The sequence below is a fragment of the Ovis aries genome, chromosome 5 (assembly GCF_016772045.2).
Source record: "Ovis aries strain OAR_USU_Benz2616 breed Rambouillet chromosome 5, ARS-UI_Ramb_v3.0, whole genome shotgun sequence".
Classification (NCBI taxonomy): domain Eukaryota; kingdom Metazoa; phylum Chordata; class Mammalia; order Artiodactyla; family Bovidae; genus Ovis; species Ovis aries.
In genome coordinates this window covers 66,354,188-66,371,782 of record NC_056058.1, presented here as the reverse complement: position 1 = coordinate 66,371,782, position 17,595 = coordinate 66,354,188, and the positions used below count along the sequence as shown (strand labels likewise).

Sequence of the window (17,595 nt, the reverse complement as noted above, 5' to 3'; positions counted from 1 at the left end):
GTAAGTCTGGATTTTTGCCGTTGGATAGTGCAAGATAAAGTTGCAAGGATGGTCATTGTAATAAGCAAAAGTTTGGCAGCAATCTAAATGTCCACCAGCAGAGTAGTGGGTAAAGAAATTGTGATATATCCATGATACAAATAGCAAAGCTGATGAAACATAATGATATGAGATGTCTTTAAATCATAATGTTAATTGAAGAAAGCAAGGAGCATAAAAATGGATATATTGGACTTGTTTTTGTGTGTGTCACAGGGGAGTGGGAATACATGAATGCTTCTTTGGGAAAGGAAGCTGGAACATGGAAAAGAGCAGGGTATGGGAGAGTTGTCATATACTTTTTATACTGTTTGAATATGTGTTATACTAGTGTGTAGTTTATATAAAATTTAAACCTCAGAACAGCCATACATTAACTTCTTATTCAGCCAAGGGTTTTTATTCATTATGTGACTGGTGCTTGGTTAAGAAAAAAAGGAGAAAGAGTTTTGTGTTAGGATAACTGCCCTGAGTTTGTGAATAGACGACTAGCCTAGATGGGTGAGCTCTTTTCCTGGCTGACAGTGACCCACTGCTGATTATCGTTTCCATCAGCAGTGCCCTTCGATGTTCACAGGACCAGGCCACGATTCTCTCCTTGGGCACTGGTTCTCAAAGTGAGGTTCTAAGATGAACCATATCCTGAGCGTGTCCTGGGAACTTGTTAGAGATATAATTCTTGGGCCCCACCCGAGAACTGTTGAATGGGAAACTCTAGCAGTTGAGCCCAGCTCTCTCTGTTTGAACAAGGCTTTCTGGTGATTCTGGTGCCCCTTGAGTCTGAGAATCATTGCTATAGTGAACTGTTCTCCAAGCAGGACAGCAGCAGTGGTTTCCTCTTTATTCTGCAAAGCATTGCTTGCAGTTTTCTTGAAATGGACCAACCTCTTTCACTGCTCTCTTTTCCTCTTTATGCAGGTTCTTTGAAAGGGGCATATGTGTCTCAGGTGGGTCAGAATGCTGATCTGCCCTGCACCTACTCTCCAGCTACCAATGAGAATCTCGTGCCTGTGTGCTGGGGCAAGGGACCCTGCCCTGTGTTTGAATGTTACAGATTGGTGCTCAGAACTGATGGAAGGAACGTGACCTATCAGACATCCAGCAGATACCTACTAAAGAGGGATTTGCACAAAGGAGACGTGACCTTAACCATAAAGAATGTGACTTTAGCTGACAGTGGTACCTATTGCTGCCGGATCCAATTCCCAGGTCTAATGAATGATCAAAAATCAAACCTGGAGTTGATCATCAAACCGGGTGAGTAGACTTTTGCATACCTTCTTTCTGAATGAGATTTACCTGTAGATCATATTAAATACACTGACTGATCTCACCTTTGGTCTTCCCAATTACAGCCCTCCAGTTGGGTCCCTAAGACCTAAAGTTTAACGGGTACAACCATGTTTAATTCCCTCCATCTATTTTGAACCTCATGGCCATAGAATGAAGGAAAGTGCTAGATCAGTGGTCTGAGTACCTGACTGGTCATTGGAATCACCTGGGGAGCCTTTTGACTCCCACAGATGCTTGGGCTCCAGCCCTAAACCAGGGAAATCAGCATTTCTGAAGGTGGATGGAGCCTGAGCATGGGAGTTTTACAAAGTCTACTCCCAATGATTCTCTCCCATCTGTAGCCAGGATTGAGAACCACTGGACTCTGCGTGTGTGGGGAAGAGGGGGCATGTATGCATTCATATTTTAATGCTTATAGAGTGTGTGCTTAGTGGTTGATGGAGCTAAGTTCAAATTTGACACTGCTTCTTACCAGCTGTGTAATCTTGGTCAAGTTATTTAAACTCTGTGACCTCTTCCTCTATAAAATATAATACTACCTACCCTAGAGGCCACTGGAAGGATTTTATGAGATGTTTTGTGGAAAGCATTTATTGTGCCTGTAAGTTTTATTATTAACAATTAGACTGTGATAATAATGATGTAACACAGCTCTGTCAGACATCCTGAGTGTCATATACTATCAACGAAGGTGTTCAGGTAGGTTTGGAAGTTTAGCATGTGTTTCTCTTCTATTGTTGTGCTTACAATTTTTTTCTGTTGCCACTTTTCTGCTGTCAGAGAAGCCTCATCCTTATGTTGGTTTCTGTCTTTAGCCAAGGTCACCCCAGCTTGGACTCCATGGAGGGACATCACTACAGCCTTTCCAAAGATGCTCACCACAAAGGGACCTGTCTCAGGTAATTACATATGGTGTATAGGAGGAAACCTTTAATTGGTTTCTGAGTTCAGAGGATTTAAAATATGGGGGAAATATGAGAAAATAGTTTGAGTGGAGGCACGAATATTTCTGTGCACCCAAGATAGTGACAGGGGTAAGGAAGGGGTGAAGGTAAATTTATGCTGGGAAAAAAGAGCCCCAAGCTAGGATTCTGAATTAGTCGTGAGTAGACCTCTACCTGAGCCAAAACCTTTCACTTCTGATAGCATCTTCTTCTTCTGTCTGAGGAATGAGTTCAGAGACTTGGATTTCACCACCCAATAATTCCTGACTCCTGAAAAAGATTTCTGATGAGCTTCGTATTTTGCCAAACAAGGGAAAAAAAGATTTCTATATTGACATCCCTGTGTTTTTTTTTTTTTAAAGAGGATACTCTTATATAAGTTTAATGAAAACTCATTATGTTTCCTTATTATTTTCTGACTTATACTCCTGTACTGATGATGTTTTGTCATGTATTGGCCCCAGTCCATGTTTGGGATAATTTGGATTAGGCTATTTCAAGAGTTCCTTCTAACTGGAATAAAGTCCATCATCTTCCTCAGATTCTCACCTTAGAAGGAGCAGCTAAATCCTTCAAGTATTTCAACAAGTATTTTTCACAGTGCTCTAGGAAGAAGATAAGGTTGACAGAGCAGACCTCAAGTCACATTGATCATGGAGGAGTCCTGGTCTCTCTAAACTCTCCAAAGCATAGTCTTTGATTCTGTAAAATGAGGTTGTTATTGTTGTTTAGTTGCTAAGTCATGTTTGACTCTTTTGCAACCACATGGACTGTAACCCATCAAGCTCCTGTCCATGAGATTTCCCAAGCAAGAATACTAGAGTGGGTTGCCGTTTCCTTCAAGGGACTCTTCCAGACCGAGGAACTGAACTCATGTATTCTGAATTGGCAGGTGGACTCTTTACCGCTGAGCAATCAGGAAAGCCCTAAAATTTAATAATAGGTAAATTCCAATCCTAATCTATTAAATCTCTCAGATTTAAATAAGGAAGTGTGTCTAAAGTGCTTAGCCCAGAGTCTGATCATGGTACATACTCAGTACATGTTAGTTATTGTCATTTTCAGTAAGATCTAGAGGCAGAATGAAATTGCAGTTAAGTACTACTTCAGTGATGGGTTTCCCAGGTGACTCTGTGGGTAAAGAACCTGACTGAAATTCAGGAGACACAAGAGATGAAGGTTCAATCCCTGGGTCAGGAAGATCCCCTGGAGAAGGACATGGCAACCCACTTCAGTATTCTTGCCTGGAGAATCTCATGGACAGAGGAGCCCGGCAGGCTATGGTCCATATGGTTGCAGAGTTGTACACGACTGAAACAACTGAGCAGAACGCAGCACTTCAGTGATAGGCAGAATGGGTTCTAATGTCAGCTTTTTGTGTTAGTTTTATAAACTCAGTTTTGTTGCTCAAACTCTGTGAGGCTCAATCTCCTTACCTCTATAATGAGGTTAATTTCCAGTGCCTATGTCATAAGACTATTGTAAAGATCGTTGTGATGGCATATGTAAAGCACTAAGCATAATGCATAATGCCCTGCCCAGAGAAAGCACTCAAATGTTAGTTATTTTAAATATTAATGTCAGTTCTCTAGAGGTTGAATCTTTTTGTTGGTTCTTTAGTCACTGGATACCAACATCTCTCATGCAGTTAGTAAGGAAGTTAAATATGGTAGAAACAGATGATCACCCAAATAGTGAGCTAATCAAATCATACCAAGTGTTTATCATATGTCATTGTTATATTTTAAAGAATTCCACGACCGTAGACCTTGAAGGGAATGGTGGGAATCCCACTTACCCATCATCGGTTTCAGTGCTCTTTACAACATCATGCCCAAGTGGACATTTGCTGTGTGACCACATACCTTCCCAGATAGAGAAGGGGCTTCCTCACAAGGCAGTGCACATTTTTTGAGGTGTCTGTTCCATAACCAGAAGTGGACTTCATTTCAGATTTTACTTGTTTGTTCCTTCCCTTTAGGGCAACAGAATGGGGCCATCTTTTGTACCTGGGAATATAGGCAGAGTGCCTACAATCTCTGAGCTTTTCAAAGGCTTAAGAAAATACTTAAACAAAAAAAGGCAATGGCTCCAAACTACAGAAATAAAATGAAAAGTTGAAATTAATTAGTCTTTAATTAGTTAATTAATTAGTATTTAATGGTATGACTATAATATGTAACATTATACCAGTTAATTACCTGCAAGTCAACTTGTGTGTAGTTGTACACACCCTTTCTTTAATGTGGAATGTGGGTACATATAATATGCTTACTATGAAGTGGAGAGGAGCCTTTACAAGTAAGAGTTCCAAGGGTCTTTGAGATTCCTAAACCAACTTTGAACATTAGACAAATGAAATCTCTCTTCCACCTGAAGAAGGCAGGACTGGATCACGGATGAATCCTTAGCTCTGGAAGTAGACTTGATTTGAATCTTGGGTTCTCCAGTTAATAGCTCTGTGATCTTGGACAAAATACGTCTCTGAGACTTCTTCATTTGAAAAATAGGAAAATAATAGTACTTGGCACACAGTGACTGCAGCCATGGAATTAAAAGATGCTTGCTTCTTCAAAGAAAAACAATGACAGCTCTAGACAGTGTATTAAAAAGCAGAGACATACTTTGCTGACAAAGGTCTGTATAGTCAAAATGGTTTTTCCAGTAGTCATGTATGGATGTGAGAGTTGGACCATGCAGAAGGCTGAGCACTGAAGACCTAACTGATGCTTTCGAACTGTAGTATTGGAGAAGACTCTTGAGAATCCTTTGGACAGCAAGGAAATCAAACCAGTCAATCCTAAAGGAAATCAACCCTGCATTTTCATTGGACAACTGGTGCTGAAGCTGAAGCTCCAATACTTTGGCCACCTGAAGTGAAGAGCTGACTCATTGGCAAGACCCTGATGTTGGAAAATATTGAGGACAAGAGAAGGGGTTGCAGAGGATGAGATGGTTGGATGGCGTCACTTACTCAATGAGTTTGAGCAATCTCACAGAGATAGTAAAGGACAGGGAAGCCTGACGTGCTGCAGTTTATGGAGCTGCAGAGTTGAACATGACTTAGTGACTGAACAAGAACAGCATTGTGGTGAAGGTGAAAAGATATTGTGCATGTAGAGTACTAAGCATTGTGTCAGGCACGTAAAACATGCTAGATGGTAAATGTTAAGTTGGTAAACTTTTAAGATCATTAACCTGCTCCACCAGTCTTGGGTCCTCTAGGGAACACACTGTAACTTCCTCCATATGTCCCATCCATCTTGGTTGATGTCAATCTATGTGAAAATAAGCTGTGATAACCCAGTAGTGCTCTAGTTTATTGATCATTTTCACTGTAAAATGAAGTTAAAAAAAAGTTAGAAGTCAGACAGTCTTATCATTTAAGCCAAGAAAAGTAATTATATGGAAGCAGAAACTAGATTTACACTAGAAAATATTGTATGTGTAGTTTACTTAGTAGTTCCACCAGTGTGGTTTTTAAATTCCTTTTTGTAATAGGAGCAAAGGTAAATGGGAGATAACGTCTTTCCTTTTCTTAAAAAATAAACAAAACTTTAGGCTGAGAATACGCTTTTATATTAAAATCAGAGTCTGTATGCCAGGAGTTTTGCATTAAAAGGCTTAGACTTTGAAGCTTGCAGAAAGTGACCATGGCATTTAGGAAGTTTCAGAGCCTCTGACTCAACCAGAAAAATGAGTTTGCATGCTTAATCTTCCCAAGGCTGACGATTTGTTGGTTTTTAAAATGCATTGTTTATGAGATAAGGGCCTGCGCCCATCTTGTTCACTGTTCTGTCCTCTGTGCCTGGCATAGTGTGGGGATGTAATATATGTTCATTGAATGGATAAGCAGATAAATAAATAAGTGCCTGAAAAGGAAAGAAAGTGAGCTGGGATCTGGGCAACGTGATGAGCTTAGTAATCACAGGGCTGGTGTGAGCATTGTTGGAGGCAGCATAGTTAAGAGTGTGTACTTTAAAGCCATGCAGACCTAAATTGGAAGGCCATTCCTGTTATTCGCTAAGCTGTATGACCTTGTGTAAATCATTTAGCTTCCTAATTCTCAGCTTCTTCCTCTGCGTAATGGGACAGATAGTCCCTACTTTAAGATAGTTGTTTTCAGTGCTAAATGAGATACTTCACTTGAAGAATTTAACACAATGCCTATTCATAGTAAATTATAGTTACAGTTATTATTATTTTCATTTTTTAGGGAATAAAATACCCTCTCTCTTAATGAGTAGATGTTAAATGGTTTTGAGAAAATCAACTTTCCTTACCTTTCAGAGTCTAGTCATGCCACATCTTTAGTTTGTTGATGGACATGTATATAATGGAATATTACTTAGTTATAAAAATGAAATAATGCCATTTGCAGCAACATGGGTGGACTTTGAGACTATCATACTAAGTGAAGTAAGGCAGACAGAGAAAGGCAAATGTCATATCATATTGCTTATATGTGGAATCTAAAAAAGATTGTACATATGAACTTACTTACAAAGCAGAAATAGACTCATAGACATAGGAAACAAACTGATGGCTACCAAAAGGAAAAAGGGTGAAGGAGGGATAAATTAGCAGTTTGGGATTAAACATATAAGAGGCATCTCAGTTGGCCCTAGTAGTAAAGAATCCACCTGCTAATGCATGAGATGCAAGAGATGGGGTCCAATCCCTGGATCAGGAAGATCCCCTGGAGTAAGAAATGACAATCCACTCTGGTCTTCTTGCCTGGAAAAGTTCCATGAACAGAGAAGCCTGGCAGGCTACAGTCCATGGGGTCTCAAAGAGTTGAACGTGATTGAGCAACTGAGCACACAGATATATAAAATAGATAACCAACAAAGATCTACTGTATAGCACAGGGAACTATACTCAATAAGTTGTAATAACCTGTAAGGGAAAAGAATCTGAAAAAGAATATATATATTCTGAATCACTTTACTGTATACCTGAAACTAACACAACATTGTAAATCAACTATATGTCAATTAATAAATGAACAAAATAAATATTAAAGAGCAGTCATTTGATCTAAAAAAAGTCTAATTATAATGCCTGCTTGTGTATTGTCAATTTTGCAGACTGTTTTAGGTCCTACGAACACAACAAACCACGTATTCAAAATATGTCTTCCCAGAAGTCTCCATTTCATAGAACATAGGTAGTTTGGTTTGTTATCTGGGTGAGAAAACGTCATCCTAGAGTTGATTTGTAACTGTTCAATAAATTCTGTTGGTTTCTCAGTTAATTTTTGTGGAGTATGAAGTAGAATTAATTTCAAATAGAATTATAGGCAGCTTAAAAAAAAAAAAAACCTCATATAAAAGAGAGTTCCTAACTATTTTGGCTATTTTTCTTCTTTGTGGTAGAGACACAGACACTGGAGGCCCTCCATGATAAAAATCAGACAGTAAGTAACTGTGTGTGTGAGCTGAGCTTGTGCTCAACTCAAAGGAAAAAAGCATGGCTTTAGACTTCCTTCCTGTCCACTCTTTCCTTGGGGAAAAATACCTAATCTCCCTTGGCTTTGGGTTCCTTGGCTATAACATGTTGCTGTTAACAATTGAAACTGCAGAGGCCTGTTGTAAGGATGGAATGAGATGATGCATATAAAAGTGCCTGGCACATAGTAGGTGCTGGAAAACCAAAAGGAAGAAGCACTAGCATTTTGTTCTTATCCTGAAATTTCATAACTGTATACCACTGTGGCGGGTTCAGATACCCTGCATCTCCTGAGAGTAGTGTTTTTCCTTGTTAACATTTCTACCCTAATGAGAAAGATTGTTTGTTTGTTTAAATTTATTTATTTATGACAAGTCACCAGTCAGGAATATTCTAAGGTAAGAACTTACATATCTAACCAAAAACAAAGCAGTATTTCAATCAACCACCATTTTAATGTCTCCCACCTTCTCAGAATGGAAGGGAAAACCACTAGAAAACAATCTGATAGCGGTGACTGGGGAATTGTTTGAGGACATACCTGGGAGTCTGCATTCATTTGACTCAGTCTGATTCACTCTCAAGTATTTTTGTGTTTGTCCTGTGGTCTTTGCAATCCAGGACTGCCTTTTAAATACATCTTTGTGCCACACTGCTTAGGGCACATTTGCACAGTGCACTTGCAGTAAATGTATGTTGAATAAATGGAGGACTTAATTACTTAATGTTGTTTTACAAGTGTTCACCGTTACTATTTTTAAAGGGGGAACATGAACTGAAATTTTAGAAGCAGGATGTAGAGCAATAGCAATAAAAGCTACCACTGACTGAACATTTATCCTGTACCAGGCTCTTGCCAAGCGTTTTCTGTTTTTTGTCACTTAATTTTCTCAATAACTTTACAAGATGACTCTGCTCTTTGGTGACAGAACTGGGATTTGAACCCAAGACTGTCAGGCTGCAAATTCCTAGCTTTTAAATCACTATCTTTCTGTAGAAATTGGGGTTTCATGGTACAACAGAAAATTTAGACCTCTCTGAAACTCCCTCCGGAAACACGAGGGAATCTTATATAAGTAGGGTTCCACTTTAACGTTCATTTTTTGTTGGGGAAATTGGGAGTCCATTTACTAAGGCTACTTCTCCACCCACAGCACAGACAAGCATATCTTATTCTCTTGCTAAGTCCAAAACTTCAGCTAATCTCTTTCTTTGGGTGCTTTGAAGCTTGTCTAGAAGGGGACAAATCATGAGTCATTTCAGGGTCCCTGCATTCCTGGGACACTGTGAAAGGGCTGGTCTGATGCATAAGTCGTGAGATTACCTGGGCAGACAATGGGTTTCTGGCCATTTGCTGTAATTCTGTTTGCGTTTCCACAGGAAATATCCACACTGGCTACTGAGTCACAAGACATGGGTGCCGCCACCAGAACAGGCCTCTACATAGGAGCAGGAGTCTCTGCTGGGCTGGCTCTGATTCTTATCTCCAGTGGTTTAATTCTCAAATGTAAGTCATTTGATGGTGCTTCTCTCTTCCTCTGATAAGGAACTGTTAATATAAGAACCAACCCAAACCTAGACATTATAATTATAAGGTTATATTGATTAGAATGAATACTCTTTAGTCCTTTCAAATCACAGGATTAATAATAGCTTGTTTTTATTTAGTGCTTACCATGTAACACACTTGTTTTTATATTTATCGTTGTCACCATCTTATAAGGTAGGTAGTACTGTTATCCCCATTTTTTATAGCAGAGAAGAGTAACACTTAGAGTTCAAGGTTTCAGAATTGGTAAGTGGCAAAGCTGGAATTTAGATTCAGGCAGATTAGATTCTAATCTAATTAGATTAGATTTTGATTATAGTACCTATTTTCTTATTTTGTAAAGAACATAAATATTTTAAATTCATGAATCAGCAATCTCTTCCTTCTAAGCATTTTCTATCTTATTTATCTCTTAGGTGTGGTTCTTTAAAGAGGGGTAGCAGGTTCCTTTAACACTGGGTCATGGTTAAGGTTGCAGCATTTGTTATTTTCCTCCATTGCGGCACTCAGCAAATGTTTTACTTCTAAGTTGCTTATGTTTATTAAAAAAATAAGTATAATTTATATGCAATAAACTGTATATGTAAAATGTGTTCAGTTTAATGAATTTTTGTAGATGATTTCACTCAGGAAACCATCACCACAATCAATGACCAAACACTTCCATCACTCCAAAAGCCTCACGTACTTTAATAATTGTGATATATTCTCTTCTCTTTGGGGCAGAGGCTAAGGCCTTATACCTCTATTATTTTAGTAGCCTTTCTTATTCATCTGTAAACATCAACTGTGTGTAGGATTACAAACCATTTCGAAACTTCCCAGGACTGAAGTGGTGGTGGTGGGGAGGTCCGAATAAGTGGGTTTTCAGTGCTAAAACTGGGACAGTCCAGGGAAAACTGGGATGAGCTGCTCATCCTGTGTGGCTTAAAGCTTTCAAGTGCTTTATGTGCATTAAATCCTCATAATTACCCTGTTGAAAAAGGTACCAATGTTCTCATTTACCAATTGGAGAGCCATCGTGTTGAAAGTTTAAGTAACTTTTAGTCCAACGTGACACTGTTAAGTGATAGAGGATTTGAAACCAGGGCTATTCTGCTTACCTTTTTGTTATTCTGATAAATGAATTGTTCAGAGGAAGAAGCTACTCACTCCCACTTACCTGAGTTTATGGAGAGGTAGCAGTGGAGTTTGGGAATTGACCACATGAATATGGAGTCTACAGGTTGACAAGGAGCAATGATAGCACCCACATTTTGAGTTCTGCCAAGGCCTGGATATTAGGGACCACTGTGGTTTGTGAAAAAGGGTGTGGAAAGAGGTTGAGGAGGAGTGGGAGAAGTCATGTTTTATACACACATGATTACTGCCAAAATTCCAAACATGACTACTTAGAAGAATAGATGGGAAAGCTGTGTACAGTTTGCAGTCTTTTCCCTAGAACCTGCTAGAGAAAATCACACAACGAGGGTGACAGGTTTTTAATCATGACATCAAAGCCATAAATTGGCACTCAGAAGTGTGCAGCAATCTTGTATCTTCCTAGTGCAGTGTCTGAGATGAGCATCACATATTTCACTGCTGCTCAAGCCTCCCTCCCTTCTCACTACACTGATTGAGTATTAAAAGCCTGTTTCAACTACTTTGCCATAGCCATGACTTCCTTCTTCCTTTGATCGCTTTCTCCAGAATCGTCTCTTTCTCCATTCCTATTTATGCTTTTTCTATTAGCATAAAAATAAGATCTAGTTCACACATTTCTCTCCAGCTACTCCCGTTTCTCTCCTCTCCTTCACAGGCATATTTCAGATGAGTTATTCCTACATTTCATTCCTCTGTACTCTTCAAACACCCCCAGCCCCATTTAGCTTCTACACCTGAATTGCCATGGAAGTAGCTTTAGTTCAAGCTCAGTGATCTCCATTTTGACAAACCCAGTAGATGCCTCTGTCTTCATTGCAGTACATCCATCTTTCAGTAATATTCAACTAAGTTGACCCTCAGTCATTCCAAAAAAGTCTTCCTTCTCTTGACTTCTGAAACACCACTCTCATCTGACCACTCCTTTTCAGTCATTTTTATTATTTTCTCTTCTTCAGCATGTTCTTTAGGTGTTTAGATTCCCCAGAGCTGGTGTTTTTCATGTCTCCATACCCCCTGGATGATGATAACCTATATTTCCATAGACTTCAATGTCATCCTTACTTTCTGTCTTTAGCACTCAAGGGTGTTGGTACTGACTGTCCAGCTGTTCAGGTGTTATCTCCACTTGCTTGTCTCCCACCTTACCGTGTCCAAAAAGGAGCTCTTAGAGACTATATTCCACCTTTTAAAACCCTACCCCACCTTGCTGGGTCTTCATCCTAGTGTTTCACTACCATCCAACTGGTTGCCTGAGCTAGAAGCCATCCTTGAATTCTCTCCTTCTTCACTCCCTACACACAATCCCAACTACACACAATCCAGCTTCACTTCCTGCACTTTTCCCAAAACATATCTAAAATCCATTCATGATTCTGTGCGTCTCTGTCACTACCTTATTCTGAGGCAGCTCATGCCTTACCTGCTCTTTCTTTCATACCTCCTTTTAGTTCATTCTCCACATAGCAACAAAGTGATTTTCTTGAGACCCAGTTATATCATATTTCTGGCCTTCAATTATTTCTTATGTCTTAGGATAAAACCCAAGCTCCTGATTATGACTTCTAGGGTCCTATAGTATCTAGCCCAGGCTCCACTTCAGATCTTATCTAGTGCCACTCTTTTATTCCAGTCATGCTTTCAGTTTCAGCCACTTATCACCATCTTTACCAGGGCTTTACTCAATCCAGAATGCTCACCCTGGTTCTTCATTTGCTGACTCATTCTCTTCTTTCAGAACTGAGCTTAAAGATCATCTTAGTGGTATGTATCTGTTCATTCCATACTCCTAATTTATGTCTCCTCCCCTCTCCCCTTTGGCAACCATAAGTTTGTTTTCTGTGTCTGTGAGTCTGTTTCTGTTTTGTAAATAAAGATATCTGTAATGTTTTTATCTTTCACATATAAATGATACAATATGTGTCTTTCTCTGTCTTATTTCACTCAGTATGATAATCTCTAGGTTAACCTATTTAGCTGTAGTACTTTTCTTTCTGTCCCATCAGAGTTTGAAATTATTTTATTTTTTCTATTTACTTTTTTTTCTTAAATGCCTCCCCACTGGAAGATAAGCTTAATGATGTCAGGCTCATAATTCATTTTTTGTGCCCCTTGTGCTTAGCATACTACCAGATATGTAGTAGGCACTCCCTATAATTGTTAAATATGAAAATACATCCCTATTACTTTCTACCACAGTTTATGTAATAAACCAAGACACACATCAGTGGTTTGATGTAATTCAGTCTTAACCGGTAGACCAGATTTCCCTAAACAATCTTTGCCTCCAGTTAGCCCGTTTTGTATTTTATCTCATTTATTTTATTAAAGCATTTTAAATGGACTTTTCTTTGCCTTTCTACTTAGGGTATTCTGATAGGAAAGAGAAGATACAAAATTCAAGGTAAGAATCATGAGTAGGGTAGGAGAAGGTAGGGATTTGGGGTGACCCTTCAGCTGATTGAGCACCTACTCTACCCAGGCTCCAGGTGGCCATTGGTTACAGAAGTGAACAATAAGCTCAGCGTCTACTCTCAGAGCTTTTCATAACCCAGCCTGGTTCTCCTGAACTCTGATTGCCTGGTAGAATCACCTAGGGCACTTAAACATATTTGTCTACCCCAGAGCAAATGAGTAGAATCTTTGGGGATGAGGTCTCATCATAGTGAAAAAGTGAAAGAGTTAGTTGCTCAATTGTGTCCGACTCTTTGTGACCCCATGAACTGTAGCCCGCCAGGCTCCTCTGTCCATGGGATTCTCCAGGAAGGAATACTGGCGTGGGTGGCCATTCCCTTCTCCAGGGGATCTTTCTGACTTGGGTCTCTTGCATTGCAGGTGGATTCTTTACTATCTGAGCCACCAGGGAAGCCCTTATTCTTATAAAAAGTTTCTAGGTAATTGTAATGTACAAACAGAGTTGAAAACTGCTTGCCTGTCATATTGCAGAATTAGTCTCCATTCCTAATTCCACTACACTACACACACACAAAGCTTATATAACTTTTACTGGGTTTCTGTGACCTTTGGGACATGGGCAGAATGAAATATATTTTAAGAAAAAAGTGATTCTGTCCATTGAATACTATCTGAACCACTAATAATTTTAGACTAAGTCTAGGTGGTGCTAGTGGTGAAGAACCTGCCTGCCAGTGCAGGAGACATAAGAGATGCAGGTTCACTCTGTGGGTCAGGAAGATCCCCTGGAAGAGGGCATGGCTTGGTTGCTAACTCTTCAGTAAAACCCATTCTCTCAATTCTATTACATGATGTCCAGAAAATGCTTAACTCAACTGCTATTCTTTATTTCCACAGCCTCATCACTTTGGCCAACCTTTCTCCTTCAGGGTTGTCAAATACAGCAGCAGAGGGGATGCACCCAGAGGAAAACATCTATATCATTGAGGAAAACATATATGAAGTGGAGGATCCCTACGAGTATTACTGCTCCGTCAATGGTGGGCAGCAATCCTAACAACCTCTGGGCTGCTGTCACCTTTCAACGCCACCAGACTCAACCACTTCATTTTGGGGCTTGGTGTTGTCTTCTTTGAAAACATGAGATGGCTCAGCTGACTGATATGAGAAATTCTGTCCTTGGCCACTAAGCAGAGTTTTTCCATATTTTAAAGATAACTAGCTCACTCGGGGATTGAGCTGGGACCTGTGTGGTAATACACAGGCACTACATTGCCTCTGCGTTCCATCCACCCAACTCAGAGACTGCTAACTGGGACATTAGAGCTCAAGTGGGCTTTTATAGAGAGTAAGAATTCTTAATATGGGATCTCAGGAATTCTAGATATTCGATTACATGGTGTGTCCATGAAACTCCTGAAAATACAGGGGAAATTATGTGCTGAGATATATGTGTGTCTTTTTGAATACAGGAAGTTTAAAGGGGTCGCTGATTCTCAAAGAGCTCCGTGATACACAGAACAGGTTAGGAAACTACTGGGGTAGGACTAGATGGTCTTGATTCCCTAAAAGACTCCAAGTTTATACTTCTTTGAATGTTGAGTCTGCAACAGTAAGTGCCAATGCCCAGCTCTCCTTGGTCTCAGTTAAGAAGATGGCCCAGCAAGGCCTGTGGTGTAGCAGATGCTCCTGGAGAAAAAGGAAGTACACTCAGTGTGTGTTGACCAGTTTTGCTTGGGGTGTACTCAAAGGGAAAGATCTCTAACCAACTTCTCCATTCATGGAAAGAAATGGAGCAGTGTTTTTCACAAAAGAAGAAGCAGTGACTGGGACACAAATTCTGTCCCCTGGTGGAAAGTAGGTGAAAGTCTCTAGCCGTCTTTATTTTTCAGAGTCAGATCCCTTTGTGCCTCGACAATGGTCCTTAAGCTTCAGTGCCAAGATGGTGAAGAGTAGGTCCATCTTGCCTGTTTTTTCCCTCCCCAGTTATGGCACAACTCTGACACATAATAGAGATTTACTTAATATCTTTGGAGTGAAAAAATTAAACAAGCAGAAAGGTACATTTCTGGAAAAATTTTTCCATTGGAGAGTTCAGATAGAGCTCTACCTTCACCTTGTGGGGAACTCAAAAATACTCTTAATCCTCTGTTTCTGGTCTTGTCTAGCTCTTAGTTTCTCAGCATCTTCTTCCAGCTCAGGCCCTGGAAGTGTATTACTCTGCTGTCTTCTTTCTCCTTTCTGCTGGATGAACCAACAGTAGAGACCTGCCTGACACGGCCTTCTCCGGGCGATGACTAAAGTGCTACTGTGTTGCATATAGGAGTTTTGGTCACCGAGGATGCAGGCAGCTGGTGTTACACAGTTCAGGCTGCATCTAGACAGGATTGGGAAGCATTGGTTTTCTACTGGAGATTTGAAAGGGAGATCATTTTGCAGAGTTCCAGGCAGTGGCTTTTAAACTAATTGAAAAATTAATCTTAAGTGTTTTTAATTTATGAAATTCTAAAGGGAAGAGGTTTCAAACACGTTTAAACCAGGTCAATGATTGCCCCACAAAAGGGATTCTTATCCTAAAAAAATCTTTAAATAGGATATATATATATAAGAACAACTATTGCAACAGTGTTTGTGAGAGACTTTTTCCATGAATTGGGGAATAGCTGGTTAGGTGGTATTGCTAACACACTGGAACAGCTAAAAAAATAAAATTAGGCGGTTTCATCATTGAGTTGTTTTGCTAGTTCAACAGATACTAAGTGCTTACCTTGTACCAGGTACTGTGGTGCTGGGATCACAGAGACCAAATAGACACATCCCTGACCTCATGGAACTTCTCATTGATCTGACAGGAAGGAGGATTTCATTCATTCATTCAGTGAATGTTTTTTGGCACCTACTTTGTGCCAAACAGTGTTTTAGTTCCTAGAAATATAGCAGTGAAGGAAACAGACAAAATCCCTAGTCTCAGAGAGCTTGTGTTACTTTTCAAAGGAGAAATCTATGTTGCTAATAAAAAAAAAGTTTCTAGAATAGTATAATTTTCTTATTTTACTGTAAAATATTCCAGAAGCATATTCTAAATATAGTTATTTCACAGGGACAAATAGTGAAAAGAGTTTCACTTTTTCCTTTTATGTGCTTCTATAAGTGTTTTAATCATTTTTCCATATTTTTGTAATAAAAAAATTGATTTAAGTATGATCGCAATGTTTTCTTGTCCACCCTCCTTGTCATAGAGAGAAATGAAGACTTTGGATAAGTTCAGGGTCCCAGCCAGTGGTAGTGTGTAGCATCACTCTAGATGTGTCAAGAGTGGTTCCAGCAGGGATTGGGACCCTGGTTTTCAGGGTAGGATCAACTCTGTATCAGTGATTTGTAATGAGGAAGATGGCAGAAAGATAAACTATCAAGGAACCCCCAAAGTGTCTGGGTGATGACAAGTGGTAACTTAATTAAAAACAACATAGAAAGATTGGATGTGTTAGAAGTGCCTTAGAAATTTTCCTAGATCTCTGCCATAGACACCCACAGGGCCCGAAGAGGCTCCCTGGTCTTTTCAGACTGAAAATTTAAGATCTTGCCATGTTTTATCTGCCTGTCACTTTTAGTGTTAGAATTCCCAAGGCAGAAATTCCAAGTGGTTTGACTTGTCATTCATTTATTTGGGAACATCCCCCTATGCTTACTCCCATTTAAATTTGATTTTCACATAAGTTTGCATCTTTTTAACTGAATACAAATTAATTTTGTCCCCAGATTTCTATTGAGAAATTCTTTCCAGAGGTAAGTAGAGATGCCCTAGATCTGTAATTTTAAAGATTTTCATCATTCTTTTCTGGAACGCAGCTGGAAAGGGGAAAAGGAGAGAGGCAGCTGGGAGACTGGGTTGGAGAGTTTTCAAGCTTAAGGGAGCTCAGATTTTAGCCAGTTTTCAGTGGAAAAGCTGTGTAGCAGAGAATGCGTTAGAAATGTGACTTTCAAGATTCTAGATCCTCTACATCTTTTTGTCAGTTGTATTGCCTGTAATTATAAAGGTCACTCATTTACATAGTAGCAGTTTTCTTTCGTAATTCTTAGTCAAGCTCCTTCTGCTTATGATGTGACTCTTTTTCCAGAGAAAGTAGTGATGTTTAAAAAAATTATTTAAGTTTTGCAGGTGTGGTTGTGGTGGTAGAATGTCTGTTTAAATATCCACATTATTTTTAATATAATTGTTTTGTGGGTGGGTCATCTTTGGAAAATATTTTGTTACAGCTTTATAGTCTATACTTAACAAGATGCCTTATGACAATCTGACATGTTGTCTTTTGTGATGTCTACATTTCATGCCTTTTAAACCTACTTCATAAAACGAAAGTATTTTACACTCCAATGCAGTGTTTAAATTTATCTTCATTTGGCCAGTTCTGAAATAACCATATACCTATATATCTATATCAAATCTGTTTTAAATTTTGTTATCCAGTTTTACCTGCCATTCCTACTCATTTGCATGCTGAGTTTAGTTCTTGTTCTAGAAACGTTTAAGTATAAAGTAACACCTGTATAAATATAGGTGAAGGTTTTTATACTAATAATATTGATTTTTGATTCATTTTTTAAATCTCAAAGTTCATGATGAGATCTTAGCAAAAATCTTTTGACCTTAGTGTTCGTTTAGTCTGAGGGCTGCAGCAAAGGAGCCGATGAGGGAGCAAGGAGCAAGTGAAGGGGCTTTGAAAACTTCTAGCTGCTCAGGCCTCAGTGAATTCCTTGGAGAGG

The 17,595-nt window shown here is 39.3% G+C and overlaps 1 protein-coding gene across 2 annotated transcripts in view; it reads left to right on the top strand.

Moving 5' to 3' along the window:
• The window catches only part of HAVCR2 (hepatitis A virus cellular receptor 2), a 48,970-nt gene extending 31,764 nt beyond the window's left edge, over window positions 1-17,206 (top strand). For both annotated transcript variants that reach the window (XM_027970448.3, XM_060416593.1), the window contains 6 exons: window positions 958-1,296; window positions 2,148-2,231; window positions 7,655-7,695; window positions 9,108-9,234; window positions 12,784-12,820; window positions 13,729-17,206. In XM_027970448.3, the coding sequence (XP_027826249.1) occupies window positions 958-1,296; window positions 2,148-2,231; window positions 7,655-7,695; window positions 9,108-9,234; window positions 12,784-12,820; window positions 13,729-13,888 (788 nt within the window). In that variant the 3' untranslated portion in view covers window positions 13,889-17,206. The remainder of the gene's footprint in view (window positions 1-957; window positions 1,297-2,147; window positions 2,232-7,654; window positions 7,696-9,107; window positions 9,235-12,783; window positions 12,821-13,728) is intronic.
• Window positions 17,207-17,595: the final 389 nt, after the last annotated feature.